Raw genomic sequence first — 15,926 nt, 5'->3', positions numbered from 1 at the left:
TGACGACTCTTTTCGGTCCCGGCCGCTTTCACTCGCGATTTCTCCTCGGTCGGGTCCAGATTGGACGCGGCGGCCCCCTCCATCCCGGGCCGCGCAAGCAAGCCCAGGCTGGCATCGATCGCGCCGCTGCAGTGCTGCAGAGGCTGGTCTTCTCTGTCAAACCCACTGGCATGCGAAGGAAACAACCTTCTCGGGATGAAAGACAGCGCGAAGGAACACACCGAGACGCGGTGCGCATCAAAGGCTAGAGCTGACGTACGCTAATAAGGGCCGTATTGAAAATGCGGTGTATGGAAATTTTTCTGCCGAAATGAAATCGAAGGCTTGTCGGCCAGATAACTGTGGTACGGCTTTTCTGTTCTCACTGCAGAGAGCACGCGGACAGCATTAAATGCTCGCCATGTTAAGCGTACACTGTATGCGTGATCACATATAATACCTGCACACGTGACAGCTTGGAGGAAAGCTCATTCTTTTTTTGCTGTCGAGGCTTAGAAGAAGATGAAGGTGAAGAAGAGGGCGAGTTTGTAGGCAAAGAAGAAGCGCCGATATAACACTTAGCTTTCTCTTGGAGCTCAAATTGATACAGCAGAAGGAAGGGATGGTAATCTGGGTCCAGTCGCTAACGCAATCAGTGTCGTATCATTTCTCTGACAGTAGCGTGCAGTGTCTCCCAGAGTTTTGGTGGTGTATCTGCGATGTTTTTCTTCCTGGGTGAAGAGACTCGTCGTTATATTACTTCATCAGAGCATGCCAGGCTAACATGCTGGCGAATCAAAATATTATCGAGATCTACCAACGAATCGCCAATTTCGAGAGCCTGTGCTGTGTGTTGACTTGATCAATTCAGGCTTCATTTAAGTGGGAGTCGGTGCGGCTCCTCTCACGAGTTGAGAAAAGTACCGTTTGCAAAAATCGTCCGACACAGACCGATGGCATTGCACTCCTCGGTCTCAGTGGCCGGAAACGTCATAATCAAGGAATCTTTAATATCACCGGTCACTTTGAAAAGCTTGCGGAGTACCCGCAGTTTTTTCTTGTATTTTTTTCCACCCATTTTTTTATTTACGCATTCATCTATGAAAGAAATGCACTTCAAGAAACCACGAAAGGAATTTCGGTTGTCTTCATCTTGACGATCCTGCTCCATCGAATGTGCGGAGAAGCCTCCTTAAATCTCGCGATTCACGACTCACATTATTAGATGTGCGCTTTTAAGCGATGGATGTTTCAGGAATATGAATGCATTGAAAAAAGAGAGGGGGGGGGGGGGGGGGGGCTACAAACGGTAGGCTGCATACATAGTTTTATTTATTCCTCGATGGCTGCCCTCGCATAGGAGCCCTAAGTGAATATGTAAGGCAGTACAGTGAAGACTACGTACTCTAAAAAATTGCTCATTTTGTTTTAGATGTCTGGCTCAAAATTACAACTCGGTTAATAATGCGATGCTACAAAACGCAGCATCTTGTTGGGCAGGAAAAAAGGGAAGACCTCGAAGAAGTAAAAGATTCGCGCCAACAGACGATGTTCAAGTACAGAGAAACTGCACACGATTAATGCAGGGATACCGTTTCTCCTTTGAACAAGACATCCCCGTACATTCCAAAAACATAGACTGCAATGAACGAGGAACCGATTCTTTCACTAGTATCACCATGCACACACCCGCAAAAAAAAAATTAAATCAGTTTTGTGCTGCTCTACGCTGAGCTAGGGAATTGCACCGCACACAAGACATCCTTGTGGACGCCTACTGTCTTGGGCGGGAGTGAATCTAGACATATTTCACGACTGGCTATCCAAACGGTGGAAACGGCGAAGAGGGGTGGTGGTCTGGCTCAGAAGATTACAATAAAAAGGCCGCATTACACTTTGATTTTATTCCGCTCCAAGAAACTTGGGGCTCTCTCTAGGTGACCCTCTTTTTTATGATAAATATTAGGCGCCTGACTTCAAGTACCGTAAATTGACGGTGTGATCGCCTCCAAAGTAAGATGGCGAATGCTTTGGTCCAATCACATTTTGGCTGCGTGCAGTACATTCCCTCCACCCTTCCTTCCCCATTCGGGAAAAGGAATAGCGCGCAAATCAAGCCTGACACTGCGGCACGCCGGGAGCGCGCTGAAGAGGACGAAAGAGCGGAGGTGACACCACGAAACGACGGCGACGCCTCGCTCGCGAGGGGAATATCGAGCGGGCCGCGGAGACGAAAGGGGGAGAGGGAATCGAAGGAGGGCGAGGGGAAATAAAAGCGAACTAACTCGGGACAAGGGGAGAGACAAGACGCGCGACGGGCGTGCTGACAAACGAACGTTAATGCGGCTGCCGATTCCGGACAAATAAGGGAAAAGAATAAAAAAGGAAGCTGATGGGGCATAAGAAAAGGGATAGACGACGGGAAAAAACGGGACACGGTTCCCGACTGAATGACTGCCGCTGCCCCGAAAGCGTGATTTTTATTGTGTCCTCTTTTGGCCTATTCCGAGCGTTGCTTTTACCGCGCTTTGCGCGTGGGTGGAGCTGGTGACTGCTGGCCCGGCAAGAAAGCAGAAAAAAAGGGGGAAAACATGAAACGACTGCCATGACAAGTGTGACACGTACTACGCGACTGGGAAGCTGATCATCGCCACGAAATGGCTTCGGCCATCGGTGGGCTGTGGCGCGCGCATCCGCAGACACGGCATCTAGGAAGAATCCTGTAGCGTTTCCCTCTAGAAAAATAAAAAAAGGGGGGGGGGGGGGATTGAGGAACCCTTGGTATATGTCGCTTTGTATAAGTACCGAATGGATGAGTGACGAGCACCAGAACGTAAAGTTGAACGAAGTAGAAGAAGGTAGTGACGTTTACGAGCTACGAGTCGCGATTTATGAAAGAAAACACGCCCCAGCGCTGAGTGCTACTGAAATTCTTGCGTCCCGGGGCAGCTTGTTCATGTTTGCTTTTCTTTTTTTTTCAGTTGTGAGGCGATGTAGAGCTGCTCGGGCGCGCCTTTAACGCTTCAACATACGCGTATCTCTTGCGATCATAACGGGGCACTGTACGGCGCGAAAGGAACGCACGTGCGTGTTTACGTCTTGACGGAACATACATAGTGTAACCCTACTGTCCGGACGGTGCTCACATGAAGGGATTCAACAGGCATGTAAACATGACGCATACAAGAGACATCGTCGTTACATTTCTTAGCTCTGTTTTCTTTGGAATGTACTTTCTTTATAAAGCTTATATGCGCGGCACAATTTTTATAGCAACACTTTAGTGTTTCCTTTCTTCTACTATCACAGAAAAAAGGCTAGTGTCGCGCTACACCTGCACGTCACCCACAGTTGTATCCCGAAAATGTCTGCGCCTGTCAGGCGCTGCGAACTACGCTGGCAATAGAAGAGCAACTCTGTGTACATAGGAAAGCTGAGCCACACGGACGTTCAACTTCAGCGTTGCCCTAACAACAATGCCTTGAGCCTCAGAAAGTTGAAGCTGCTGAACCCAGTAGCCGTGCAATGCAAGTGACGGTTGTGTGCAGTACAAAAGCATCAGCGTGAAATGCATGTGTTATGTGTTCGTGAACTTGTACTCTTTTCGTTCATGTTCTGCTGTTCTTTGGATGGTTGGTTTTGAAATCCTTTTTTTTTGTCCTTCCCTTTTTGTCCTCAGCCTTTTAAGTTTAGACCGGTGCTGAAGTCAACAAAAAGAAAGCCCAAATAGGAAACATCACATCGACGTCTTCTCGCCGATTTAAGCTCTATCATTCAAGAAAACACAGCTGTGGCACAATATGTGGTGCCGTTAGCGTGAAGTCCTTGTTAAGAAAAAAATTTCAGGTTATTGTTCTAGCTCAGAATTGAGGATCGCATGCAATCTTCTTGCTGTCAAGTTCAAAGTATCCAATAACGCTTTCTAATCAGAAAGGGTTTCCCCGCTTACATGTATGAAACCAAGATGAACGCTTGCTTTGGATTAAAGAACTTGGTTTTCTCTTTAGACGTTAACTTCGTTCACACCAATAAAGTTGACAAGCGAGTTTCGTCATAAGAGAGTTCATATTTCTTCGCACGTTGGCGAAAAAAAAAACAGGACTAGCTGCTCAATTTCAGCATGGTTAAAACCAACGAGGCGTCAAACGAGAGTCTTCCCTTGGGCATTAGTGATAAGCAGAAAGATGCCACGACTGCTTCGACTATATATATATGCAAATCACAAAGTCAACACTCTGGCTTGACAAGACGTAGAAGGAAAAGCGAAAATAGAAGGAAAGTTAGATTTTCTAGCTCTCTTGTAAAAAGAGAACATGGCTGTTGCAGAGGCTTAAGCTGCGCGCCTCTTGTGCAATGTCCGCAGCTGCCCGTAATGCCGTTCAAATATTATGGCGGAATCGGTCGCCAGAAAGAGTATTGAACGATGGCCGTCCCTGGTATTAAGAATGCCTCTGCTGTTTCCCGGTCCTATTTTAAGGAACAGTTTAAAAGAAAAATTAAATTCAAAGTAAAGGTCCTCCTGGTTACCCAAACCAGCCGATTGATGGACGTTATTTTATTTCAGCGCCGTTCTGCCGCAAATTTATAGAGGCGCACTCAGGAATCGGCTTGTGAAACAATCTAGAGTTCGCGTGTTGAATAGACGGCGAAAACTTGTAATAAGAAAGCAAAAAACATGAAGGAAATGTCCTACGTTCATCGGCCGGCGTCTCCTCTCCCTCTGCATGGACACACAAGTAATGGAAAAGTATGCGCGACTAAAAGGAGAAATCGCTTGAATGTTAAAGCACACAGCTTTGTCTTAATCGCGCCCCGCTCACTCATTTGTCCGAGCTATTCTTGCCCAATCATTACTACGAGGCTCAGAGTAAGCACTTACCGTTGTCTGTGTTTCTTGCCAATTTGACTACCCTGTTGGTGTAACATTCATGAAGATTGAGGGACCCCCGACGCCTGGCACTGTCGATGCTTGCGACATTTGGCGGTTCTAGTGCAACGCGCCAAAATGCACAGAACCTAGATTCTACCCTCCTGGGCTTTCTGTAGCTTGCGTAAGAATGGGCGACGCCTTCAATTATTTTGTTATTGTCGGTGCACGAATCAAACGTGGGCCACCACTTTGCTAGATAAACTTCGGCTTATCTGTTTCACTTTGCCTTGTAAGTAAAAGCAGCATCCTGTTCAAGGGCAACATTCAATGCCTTGAAAGAACTTAAGGAATAGGAAACAATGCCTCCCTCTCTGAATAAAAGCGTTGCCGAATAATTGCTTGTGATCGAGGTCTTTTCTATGTTCGCTCTGAGAAATTCAAACGCTGAGAGCGCGAACTTATTGGATGGGATTTCCTAAACGCAGGAACTGAACTTAATCTCTTAACTAATTAATAATGCCGCCTTGATTCAACTTTTATTTACATTTTCTGCTTTCAGTGTTCAAAATTAAAGGAAGCCAAAGTTTCCAGATACTCGTTCAAGAAGCTAACTTGTGCCTTAAATGAAGGACTTGCATATCTGGAGGCTTACCTTGCAATCAACCCACTCCTTTATTTCTTAATTGTTCTGCTCGTCCGATACACTTTTTCAGTCCTCACATAGTGCTTTCGGTTTTTGGCCGATGAACAATCTGAAGAAAGATTCAGACACAATATGACACAATATTTTATTACAATATCTTATCAGACAAGCCAAACTATTTGAGTAAATCTCACACAATACAAAAAGAAAGATGAGTGGCTTTGGCGCTGAATAAGACTCGCCAGCTGCGGAGCCTATAGTGAGTCAAAAGTGACTATGAGAGACACACTCTTCGAATTCGGCTTCTAGAAGCAGCCAAAGTGCGCCTTGCTTTCCGAGGAAATGCCGGCAGATTTTTAGCTTGCGTGTCAAGGTTCCAACGAAAGACTACATGACGTCTTGAAAGTCCCGAGTCTTTGCACTGACAGCATGCCTTAAGAGGAACAGAAAAAAAAAAGGAAACACTCTGACGTTCTCTAGTTGTTGTTTTTTTTCCCCCACTCATGTGGTGTCTCTTTCTGAAAGCGCTTTGGAATATTTGGAGGCAAAGCAGTGGCTTGTCGGCGTGAAGTCCCGAAGCTTCGGTACTTGCCGATGACTTAAGGGCTTTCAAGAACAACGTGTGGTGTTTTTGCTTCATCTCTTCATTATAGTTTTCCTGTTCTTTCTTTTATTTGTGCCGTCACTTCGTTAAATTTTCGAGAGATGTTCTTCCTCTGCCTGCATTTGACCGCCTTTCTTCGCGACGCATCGCGCGACAGGAGCGTCAGAGGCACTCAAAACTTTCTCCTTTTTCTTCCCCATGTCTCGCACTCTAGGATATCCGATGATAACAATAAAAATTGACAACATGGAGTTGACCGAAGTCACAGGTATGGTGGTTCACTTTTCTCTCTCTCTCTCTTATCCCTCTTTTTCTCTAAGCCTCCGCGCCTTCCACTGAACGCACTCTGCTCTTAAAGCCGGTGCCTAGTTCGGCCTAGATTTGCATGCGAATGCATGTTTGCCGCGCGTCATGGAAGCGATGTAGAAGAAATGAGTAATCCGACAGACGCGGTTCCAGTTCAGCACTTTCTGCTCTTTTTTCTCCCGAATTTTAATTCTTCTTCCGGAAGAAAGGAAATACTTCAGGTCTAGGCTTACTACTTCATTTGGAACTTGTTTGAATAAATCAACAAGACGAAAATAAACAAAGCAAAAAAAACCTAATTTCAAATGGACAAGAAAACAAGTAAAACGCCGAATGCACTGAGAATTGTAAGCGCATTTTTTATGAGCAGAATATGAAATAAACTATTTCGAGCTGACGCAACAATAGCTGCAAACGTGTTATTACTTCCGCACGGAGAAAATTTTTAGGCGGAACTCCTAATCGCTTCATCCTTGTTAAGGTATTGCAGCGTACGTTATAAAATATTCCTCGTCTGGAATCTCGTTAACGCCGTCATAAAAGAGGATTAAGTTTCGAGGAAAGAATTTTTTTTTCCAAATAATGGAGGATATAACTATTTTGTGCATAAACACGTACTTTTCGCTTCTTGTGAGAGCGGGTCTTATTGCTTAGTCACGAGCGCCAAAAACCAAGAGCTTTTTGAAACAGTGAGAAAAAAGCTTTTGTCATACGCGGCGCTATATATTTGTTTCCTGCAATCAACGTATTCTTTCGTGAGGGAAGAGGGGCGCTTCATAATCTCCCTTCTTCATTCTAGACGCTTGCGTAAATACGCACCCAACTGGCGTGCACTGTGAGGAAAGTGTGTATTTGCACACTAAATCTCCAAGTTCCTGGCGCTGTCTCCGATTTTTTTTTTTTTTTTCGTGAACGAGCCGTGTTGGCAAGATGTTCATTTGTGGAAGCATTCTATACGCAAACAATTGGCTAGCGTTGCTACGTGGAAATGGCACGTGATAAGCAAACAAAAAAAAAAATCTCTGGAATATCCTCAAAGCAGGCTCTAGCTCGCAGCACATATTCTCGTGGCCAAAGCTAAAGCCTGCTGTTTGTCTTGTGCGAGCGAGTGTGCCTCCAAACTTTTGGAATTACGAACGTTTTCAGAAGTAGTGTCGAATTCTGAAGACTGGAATTTGCAAGGCAGGCGTGACGTGGAATTATTACGAAGACTGAGACGAAAACAATGAAAGAGTACCAGCTGAAATGAGTAGAGCTAATAAAAATTTATACTAAATCTTGTTGAAATGGTTCACAATTATACCCTGAAGAAGGAAATAGCGTAGATGTTTCAAAAGCTGCCCGCGCTTTGTTTTCCGACCTGATTACCCGCCGCTTTGTATCGCGCCGTCACCCACGGTGATTAGCCACTGCTGGACACGGAACGATCATGGACAAATCATAAAAGAACATGGACAATCACAGAATGAAAATAGCTGCCAACTACTTTGGATGTTCCATCCGAGATTAGCCAGCGACAGCTCAGCCTTACCCAAGGCTGCACGTTTTTACTGGGAAGCAGCACAGCAGCGCTCGAGAGGAGTTCGTTACTGCGGCTATAACGTAATATAAAGCAAATAAAATCCCTCGACTGTTGCACACTGCGGCGCCGCTCAAAGAAGCTTTGGAGACCTCGCCGATGGCACGGCGGCCTCAGTCTGATAAATGAGGTCCAGTGTTTATTCGCCCGAGTTGTCTTCCTCGCTAGCAAACAATATGAGGCTGCTTTATATTCAGAAACTAACATGGCGCGTGGCATGACGCTATTGTGATGAGTATAAAAGCGAGGGGTGGAGAGCTCGGCTGCCCAGAAACAGTAAGGTTGCTTTTATAGGCTGTTACAGCGCCCGCGTCGAGTGAGGAAACGAAGAGAAATACGGAGCTGGGGGAAATAAATGGTGGTCTAGCTTACGGAAGACGTATTAGAAGGAAACGGGAACACCAACGGGGCCCCATTTTTGCGGAAGTCCAAAAGAGGAGGACACTGTTTCCTCGCATGTCCGTTAAACAAAAGGACACGCAAATAGAAAGCTTAGAAAGTGTGGTGAGTTTAACCAGGGCTCTGTGGCCTAGAAAGGCATTGGAAATCAACAACTTTGAGATACAGGAAGTAATTTCAACACCATTTGGGTGTGACTTGAAATTCGTCAGCCAGAACTTTAATACTATGGAAGCGTGCTTTTTGGGCTGCACTTCAGCGTGTAGAGTCACCGCTCTCACAGCCCAAAAGAAATTCGTGACTATTTTTTGAGCGGCTGAAATTTTCATGCAGTTGTTACCTAGTTTCATAATGGCTGACTGAAATGGCCCTTTTTTTTTTGTAAGAAAAGCAGAAACCAGGTAACTTCCCGTCTTTTTGGCGCTTTGTAGACCAGCTTTGTACTTTCAAGAGCAAATCGTAATGTTTGCGCAAACCATTAATAAGCATTTCCCGGCAGCTTGTTCAGAGCGCTTCCTGTTATAACTTAACAGGCGTCCGCAATCATCGGCGATACTTTTCAGTTTAACTGTTTCAGTTTAAGAACAGTTGCGCGATAATTAAATAGATAATTAAATCATAATTATACAAGTACAGCAGACCACTCGTGTCACTGCATATAACAGCATCTGTATGAACATATTACTTACAATGTATAAAATTGCACCCTTTTCTGTGAAAAATGCTCTTCCGTTATGTGTTTTATTTTTTGTTATCTATGTTTTTTTTCCCATACTCATGTAATTACTTGCAAATAACAGTGTTTTTAATGTATACCATTCCATTTGTATTCTATTTGTACATTACTATGTGCCCATCCTGTAAAAATCCCAATGGGATTGACAGTATCTGAAATAAAATAAAAATAAAACTGACGTTCGCTCAAAAATTACCTCTTATGTGCTCTTGAACAATTCTCATCACTCTAGAACCGCAAGAGTACAAGCCCGTGAATAATCGCGTAAAAGTAGCCGAAGCAGTTTTCCTTTAAGAAAAAAATACGTCACAAACGTTATGCACGATAAAACCACAATTCACAAAACTCTCTTTATACAGCAAAGCCAAAATTTGTTTCAGGCCGCAGCGTAACAACAAATACACCACCAACATTATATTTTCAGAGACGCCCGCTTGTGGTCGATGATTGCGAAAATCGCAGAGCGACATTTCTGCGTTTTTCCTCAGAATTCGTGCTTTGCACGCCACCAGGCGTTACGACTCGTTGAGTTCTCGAACATTGGGCCATGGTAGCCTATTTTCGTCTCTCTGACGGATGTTGTGCGCGAAGAGCACGAATCACGAGAATCACGAAGCGACTCGTTCTCTTCGCCTCAAATGTAAGCCATGAAAGAGTCGTTTGCGCATTTTAACGAGACGCATCATTCACTTTTCACTGCCACGAACCACAGCTGCTAATGCTGTTGACATCCTCGTTCCAGGAAAAAACATAAAAAGCATTTCAGTACATTCAACCTCACCAGGACCAGTTTTTTGTACGTGACATCATTTGCAAATGGAATCCATCTGAATGAAATGACGAAAAACAAGAACCTTGGCGGTTGTACTTCCATCGGAGATCAACAGAAAATCATTTCTCGATTAAAACGGGCTTTTTACGGCGAAGGAAAATACCTAATAAAATGGCCTATTCTTGAATTCGCATTTAGCTTTCTGCGTGGCATATTGTGGCTTCCTTGTTTCTTATTACAGGGGTCGGAAGCGCTGAACAGTACCTACGTAGTAAGCATAATGAACGCAGCGAACGGTGAAAGCAGCAATCAATATTTTGGGCTCTTATAAGGGTTCACGAACGTTCGCTGATTAAAATGCCGCGGCTGACTTCCAGCATATGTCTTAATTTGCAAATTTGACGTGTGCCGCTGTCACGTACACGACCCATTTATAACTTTTATAACATAATGGCTGTTTGCAGCAGTCATTTATATATGTCCTCTTCCGCGGTAAAACAGACGGCTGAAGCCTTGTGTGCTAAATGTTTTTTTTTAATATTTACCAATTCATATTCCTGAAATGATCAAGAATTTTTTTGCGTTTACAACTGCTGACTTTATAAATACCTGGGCTGCCGCATTAGATGCGTGCCTGCGTGTGCGCGTCGTTATTTAGGCTAATTTTTTAGACATTTCACCCGCTTTCTGAGGTGTTAAAGTTATGTAATTTTTATATGAACGAGTAATGATTGTCTTAGAGACCGCACGTGACGACAACTTTCAAAGTTCTTGCGCGAAACACAGTGTTAGCATTTATTTTTAGTTGGGGTTCGATCCCCAGTGATGCCGAGTACCCACCGGCGATGCACTGAGTAAACGCTTTCCCATGACCTGGTGCTCGGCTTCTTTGGTGTGAAATGCTTGGGAAATTGGTTTTTGACCCTACCTTGAGCAAATGAAATACATCTGGTGCCATGGTGCTCTTTCTCACAAAGATGGCGGTGCACCATAAAAATTCATCACCACCAACATCATGGTTTATTTTTAGTTGGCTGTTATAGTGAGCATGTAGAGCTGCACTGTTGATCAAATATGTTGCATTTGGTAACAAGCCCGGTCGAGTTATTCCTAATGCTTTATAACTAACGCGTTCATTAAGGCTTCATTAAGACGTTTTAGCGTGCATATAGAAGACCTATCTTCAAGGCAAACGAGTATTGACTGAACTATAATTTGTGCTTCCAGGCTGCCTAACAATCTTGGTCTCTTTCTCTCCTTTCTTATCATTCCCGATAAAAAAATGTAGTCAGAAATTTTAAACTCATTCCTGGAAAGCCATCAAAAGTTATAGCCTCCAAGCTTTATTTTTTTTTCTAACTTCAGCTCTCGGCGTCAAACAGGGTCTAAGTAACTTATTAGTAGTGCATGACTGAAAGCACAATAGTAATATTTATTCCTGAATATTTTCAACCATGTTTCATTAAATCAGTAACTATATATTCTGAGCGAACACATCAAGGTTCATTATGCTTTAAGTGGGCCTATGTTTTCCAGTAGGTTGTCGATTAAAATATTATAAGTGATACCCCCGTAACTGATGTGGTTTCTTCTGCAAAGCAGGGTGTAAAGTTTAAGCGTGGGCCCTCGTCTGGAGAACACGTTCTCGTTGTTCTCTGCCCTTCGTTCCTTCGCCTCGGAAGCGGACACCATTTCTACGTAAATAAGGAATGAAACAGCCTGGAAGCTGTTGATGACTTCGCCGCCGGGTGCTACTTGCAGATGAGGAATGATAGTCACACAATTAATAAATAATTATTTCGAACGCGATGCCCTGTTCGCTTCTCTACGTTTACGTTCGGTGGCCACAACAGTGTGTCCTGCGGTGTAAGCGCTAAGCGTAGCCCCGGATTCAATCCATTATTGCGCATTTGCTGCACCCGCGCCAAGAAGTATCTTAAATTTAGCTATGAGGAATCTTTAGCTCCTCGCCGCAACAAGTTCGTGAGTCTACGCAGCAATCGATATGTGCGTCGAGCAACTTTGGTTCTCAGCGCACAGTACACTGGCCTCAAGCATTTCGCTTCAACCGAAATGCGACCGCTGCGTCCGTTAAAAGCCTTTCTTAAATGCTGTGAATTCATACTATAGCGATTCCTTCAAGTCATGTAAAGGCCTTCTGAGATCCTTTATCATACTATTTGATTTAAAGAAGTGCAGTAGCGATGCATTCTTACTCAAAGTAGTTCAGGTTGGCCTGCACAGGGAGCAACCTGTGCAAATAAGGATGAACATATTTTAACATGCAACATGAAGGGAGAAGGGTTAGATACATCCTGTAGTGCCACCATACGACCGAAATTATGCCTGCAGAAAATGCGCCGAACGTACAGACGCAACAGTGGGCACGAGCTACTGCTAGCACCTGGGCTTGCAGGGTGCCAATTTCGCACTCCACTCGAACAGTTATCATATATCAATCAAGGGTCGTTACAGTGGACTTATACGTCACAGTGTGTAAGAGAGAAAGAATGTATCCTAATTGACTCTGTTCGCAAAACCCACCTAGGATATAAACAAGAACAAGCCTTCCAGTTTCTCTGTGAGAGTTGATCATGGTTAATGCATTTACTGCTATCTCTTCTTGAATAGTTTGTAGTATTCCGTTAACCTTCGTCCATTTCATTTATCGAGTTTGTCATCAAAATACCCGAAGCAGTATTTGCGAGAACATGGTTTCTTTTCTGCACTGCAGGATTAGTTCAAAAATAACCAATAATGATCGCAAGGAAACCAAGTTTCTCCTTGGATGCTTTAACGCGCTTGATATGCACAAGCATAGACCTAACGCAGTATCCGAATAAACTGGCTCTATACGCATAAAAAAAAAGCAAGTCCGTTTTGTGGCCCCTTTACTGGCAAACAATTCGCTTTATTCGCACTTTTCTACGTTTTATTTTATGCCGGCTGAAGGGAAACCCAAATTTTATTGAAAGAGAGAAAAGCTTTTTCCTCGCGCGAGAGTTTAGAGTCCCGCCTGTTCCAGCTCCCAGGCAGATTGGACAAATGGAAACCATGGTCGCTACGAACGTGAAAAAAAAGGCGCTTCCGATAGGCGCGCAGTGTTGGGAAGCACAGGCCTCCACAAAAAAATAAAGTAGGGGGAGGGGTGGTGGGGAGGGCGGTTGGAAGAGGTAGGGACCGCTTTCGTGCTTATTTCCCACCTCGTTTCCTTTGTTTCATTTTCGAATGCCGAGAAACAAGAAAAAAAATCGCGAAGATTCACTACGGCCTCCTGTGCTTTCATTTTCAACTCTCGCCCTTTTTCAAAACACCTCCAGCGCTTCCCGCCGTCCGAACTCGGGCTTCTGCGATCCCTACTTTGTTTTTCTCCCTCCGGGAAACAGCGTGTGCGCGCGTTTAGAATCAGACGTGAAACGTACACGACCCGCAATGATACAAAGCGCACAGGGAAGGGCGGGCAACCCAAACCGGAAAGCAAGCAAATAAGGCTCACTCGCGAGAGAGACCGCTACCGGAAATTCGCCGGGCAAGAGTTCGATCGCCTCTTCGCTTTTTTTCCCCGCTCCCATCTTTATCCCTGCGTGCAAAGCGCGTCAAGAGACAGAAGGGGAAAGCGAGCCTTTCGCGCCGCCAAAAAGAGAAGCAGTGCTCGCGAACGAGCGAAAGAGAGCGCAGTGCGGCTGCGAAGTGGCGTCGGGCAACACTGAGAAAGAGGCTCGAAATGCTCTTGCGGCGCTTTCGCATACTGTGCCCCGGATAAAAATTGCCAAGATGCTGCAGGATCCACCCGTCCGTGTCTTGCTAGCACGCCCCAGTAGGGAAGATAAAACTCAGCCTTAGGCTTCGAAAATGTTGTAAGTTCGCCTCTCTGCCTCAACATACATTTGCGCACACAAGAACGCACGCACGCAAGCGCGCACGATCATACAAGCACACATGCTCGCTCACACACGCACGCACATCATACTCACAGGCGTGCACACACGATAAAAAACGCATACACCTGCTTCATGATAATAGGTTTATATTCGCTTATACTACTAAGACTATCCTTTACCCTGCGCGCTTTTAGATGGATCAAGCTAGGACACAAGAAATCGAGTCAGTTAAAAGAAAGGCAGACAAAAGAAGAAAGAGGTGAAGAGATTCTTGGAAAAATACTAAGCAGGAACGATCGATGGATACGGCTGCGTACGTGACTACTTACTTGGATATCGGGGTGTTGCGTTCTCCTTCCGAATCCAATGTCTCCAGGAGAGCGTCTGCTCAACGCAGAAAATAGAAAAAACATAAACTGGAGACAACTCTGAAGCAGCGACGATAAAAACTGTAGCGAGGGCTGGAGAGCAGCAAGCGGAGACTATTCAAATGAAGAAGCGCGCAGTGCCGGAATCTCGTGCCAGGAGCCCGCATGAATGCAATAAAAAGAAATAAAGAATAAAACGAAGCGGAAAAGGAAAGCAACCGGCTGTGAGCGCACGTATGAACAAAGAATGGAAAGAATTTTCCAGTTATATTCTTTTGTTCTTCACCATCCGGCAAGCGCGCGATGCATTCGACTAATGCCTGTCTCCGCTGCTTTGATCGAAGATAGTTGGACTCTTTGGAAGTGAAGCGATGCAAATAGAAGGAAGAAAGAAACTGCGAAAGCAGAGAGCATGGACTTGGTTTTCTTTTCTGGACACCACTTTCCGTGGCGGCGATATTGACTGCCGTAATTTAGACGGATGGATTTTTTTCGCTTAACAAATAGCTGGAGCGCATTCCGGACAATGCTTTGCGTTAGCGGTTCTAGAATTTTTTAATTCACGTTCGGCATAGAAGATGTTTCTTTGTCTAAGAAAGAAAAGTTTCAAACGTTACAGCTCAAGCGTCAGCTACTAGAAAAGGAGCTCTCCTTCAGGTTGCCACTTATTAGGAGTGCTGGATTATTAATGGTCTAAAAACACTCATATACCGAAATAATCAAATGTTATTAGCTCGCAGCAACATTATTAGCTAGCAACAAATGCGCTTTCATACTATCTTTTAGGACATGCTTACTGGAGGGTCGCACCCTCTGTGCGACTGTTCGAGCTATAGATCCTAAACACACTTTATTCCATAAGTTTTAGGTTTCTAAAATTGTTAATATCATTTTAACAATTTGCTTGTTTGTTTTGAATGATAGGGTTCTTCGGTATATGTAGGGTATATGTAGTAAATGCCCTCCGTTTGACCTGTCCACACTCGTTCTAACACTGCGCACTGCAGAGCTGCGAATTTGAAAAGCTTTTTCTAACAGCCCAAAAAAAAAACTGGGCAGGAATGGGAACGCGCAATCGCAACGAACCCACTTACACCTCAGATTTAGTCGAGAGACACACGACATACAAGTCATCGAGTTCAACAGACAGAGTCAGAAGCCATCAGAATCAAGAAAAATACTGGTAGGACAAATCCCCAATAACTGATCACTTGGGACAAAGCGCGGGTGGCACACACTGAAGGACATGCTCCTCAAGCAAACGAAGTCGCTTCATGGAAAAGTCTACATTGATCTGAGTACAAATCTTTCTTGCGAGCTTGCTATTCCTCTGGCCCCAACAGTCTCTCATGTCGGCTGTTCAGCGTTAGACGGGTAATCTCAACGGGAACGAAAACACATCTGCTGTTGTTTGCAATAAAAGCCCAAGTGATCCGTCGCAAACTTGCTCACATTGCAGTAGTGTCCCCTGAATTGTCTGTGGAGGTGTTTCCCGCGCTGGTTGCTTCATTCGTTGCCGGTGGTGAAATTAAACACAGTTAAATACTGATCGGAATGAAGGGTGAGCATTTCACTACAAAATATGAAACGCGTTTCAAGTGCCAAATATAAACAATGTGACACGTAGCAGTCCGTATCAAAGGGTGTTATAGTTATTGATTTGTTTTTCATGTATGTCATAACATATAAGATGCAGATTCTTGGGCAGCATAGTAGGTATACGCAGCTATTGCAGATGAAATTCTGCCAAAATGTAATTTTTGCAAGAGAAATGGCGTGAATTTCTGGT

General features: G+C 44.5%; 1 protein-coding gene across 3 annotated transcripts in view; it reads left to right on the top strand.

Annotated features, from left to right (window-relative positions):
- Nucleotides 1–15,926, top strand: part of LOC149340418 (nephrin-like) — a 620,707-nt gene that overhangs the window by 462,650 nt on the left and 142,131 nt on the right. For 2 of the 3 annotated variants that reach the window (XM_089549188.1, XM_089549186.1), the window contains exon 2: nt 6,311–6,364. The exons of the other annotated variant lie outside the window; for it this stretch is intronic. In XM_089549188.1, the coding sequence (XP_089405314.1) occupies nt 6,311–6,364 (54 nt within the window). The remainder of the gene's footprint in view (nt 1–6,310; nt 6,365–15,926) is intronic. 3 annotated transcript variants of the gene reach the window in all.

Source organism: Amblyomma mixtum, chromosome 6, assembly GCF_055824585.1.
Source record: "Amblyomma mixtum isolate Tamu chromosome 6, ASM5582458v1, whole genome shotgun sequence".
NCBI classification, from domain to species: Eukaryota; Metazoa; Arthropoda; class Arachnida; order Ixodida; family Ixodidae; genus Amblyomma; species Amblyomma mixtum.
This window is presented reverse-complemented; position numbering and strand designations above follow the sequence as displayed.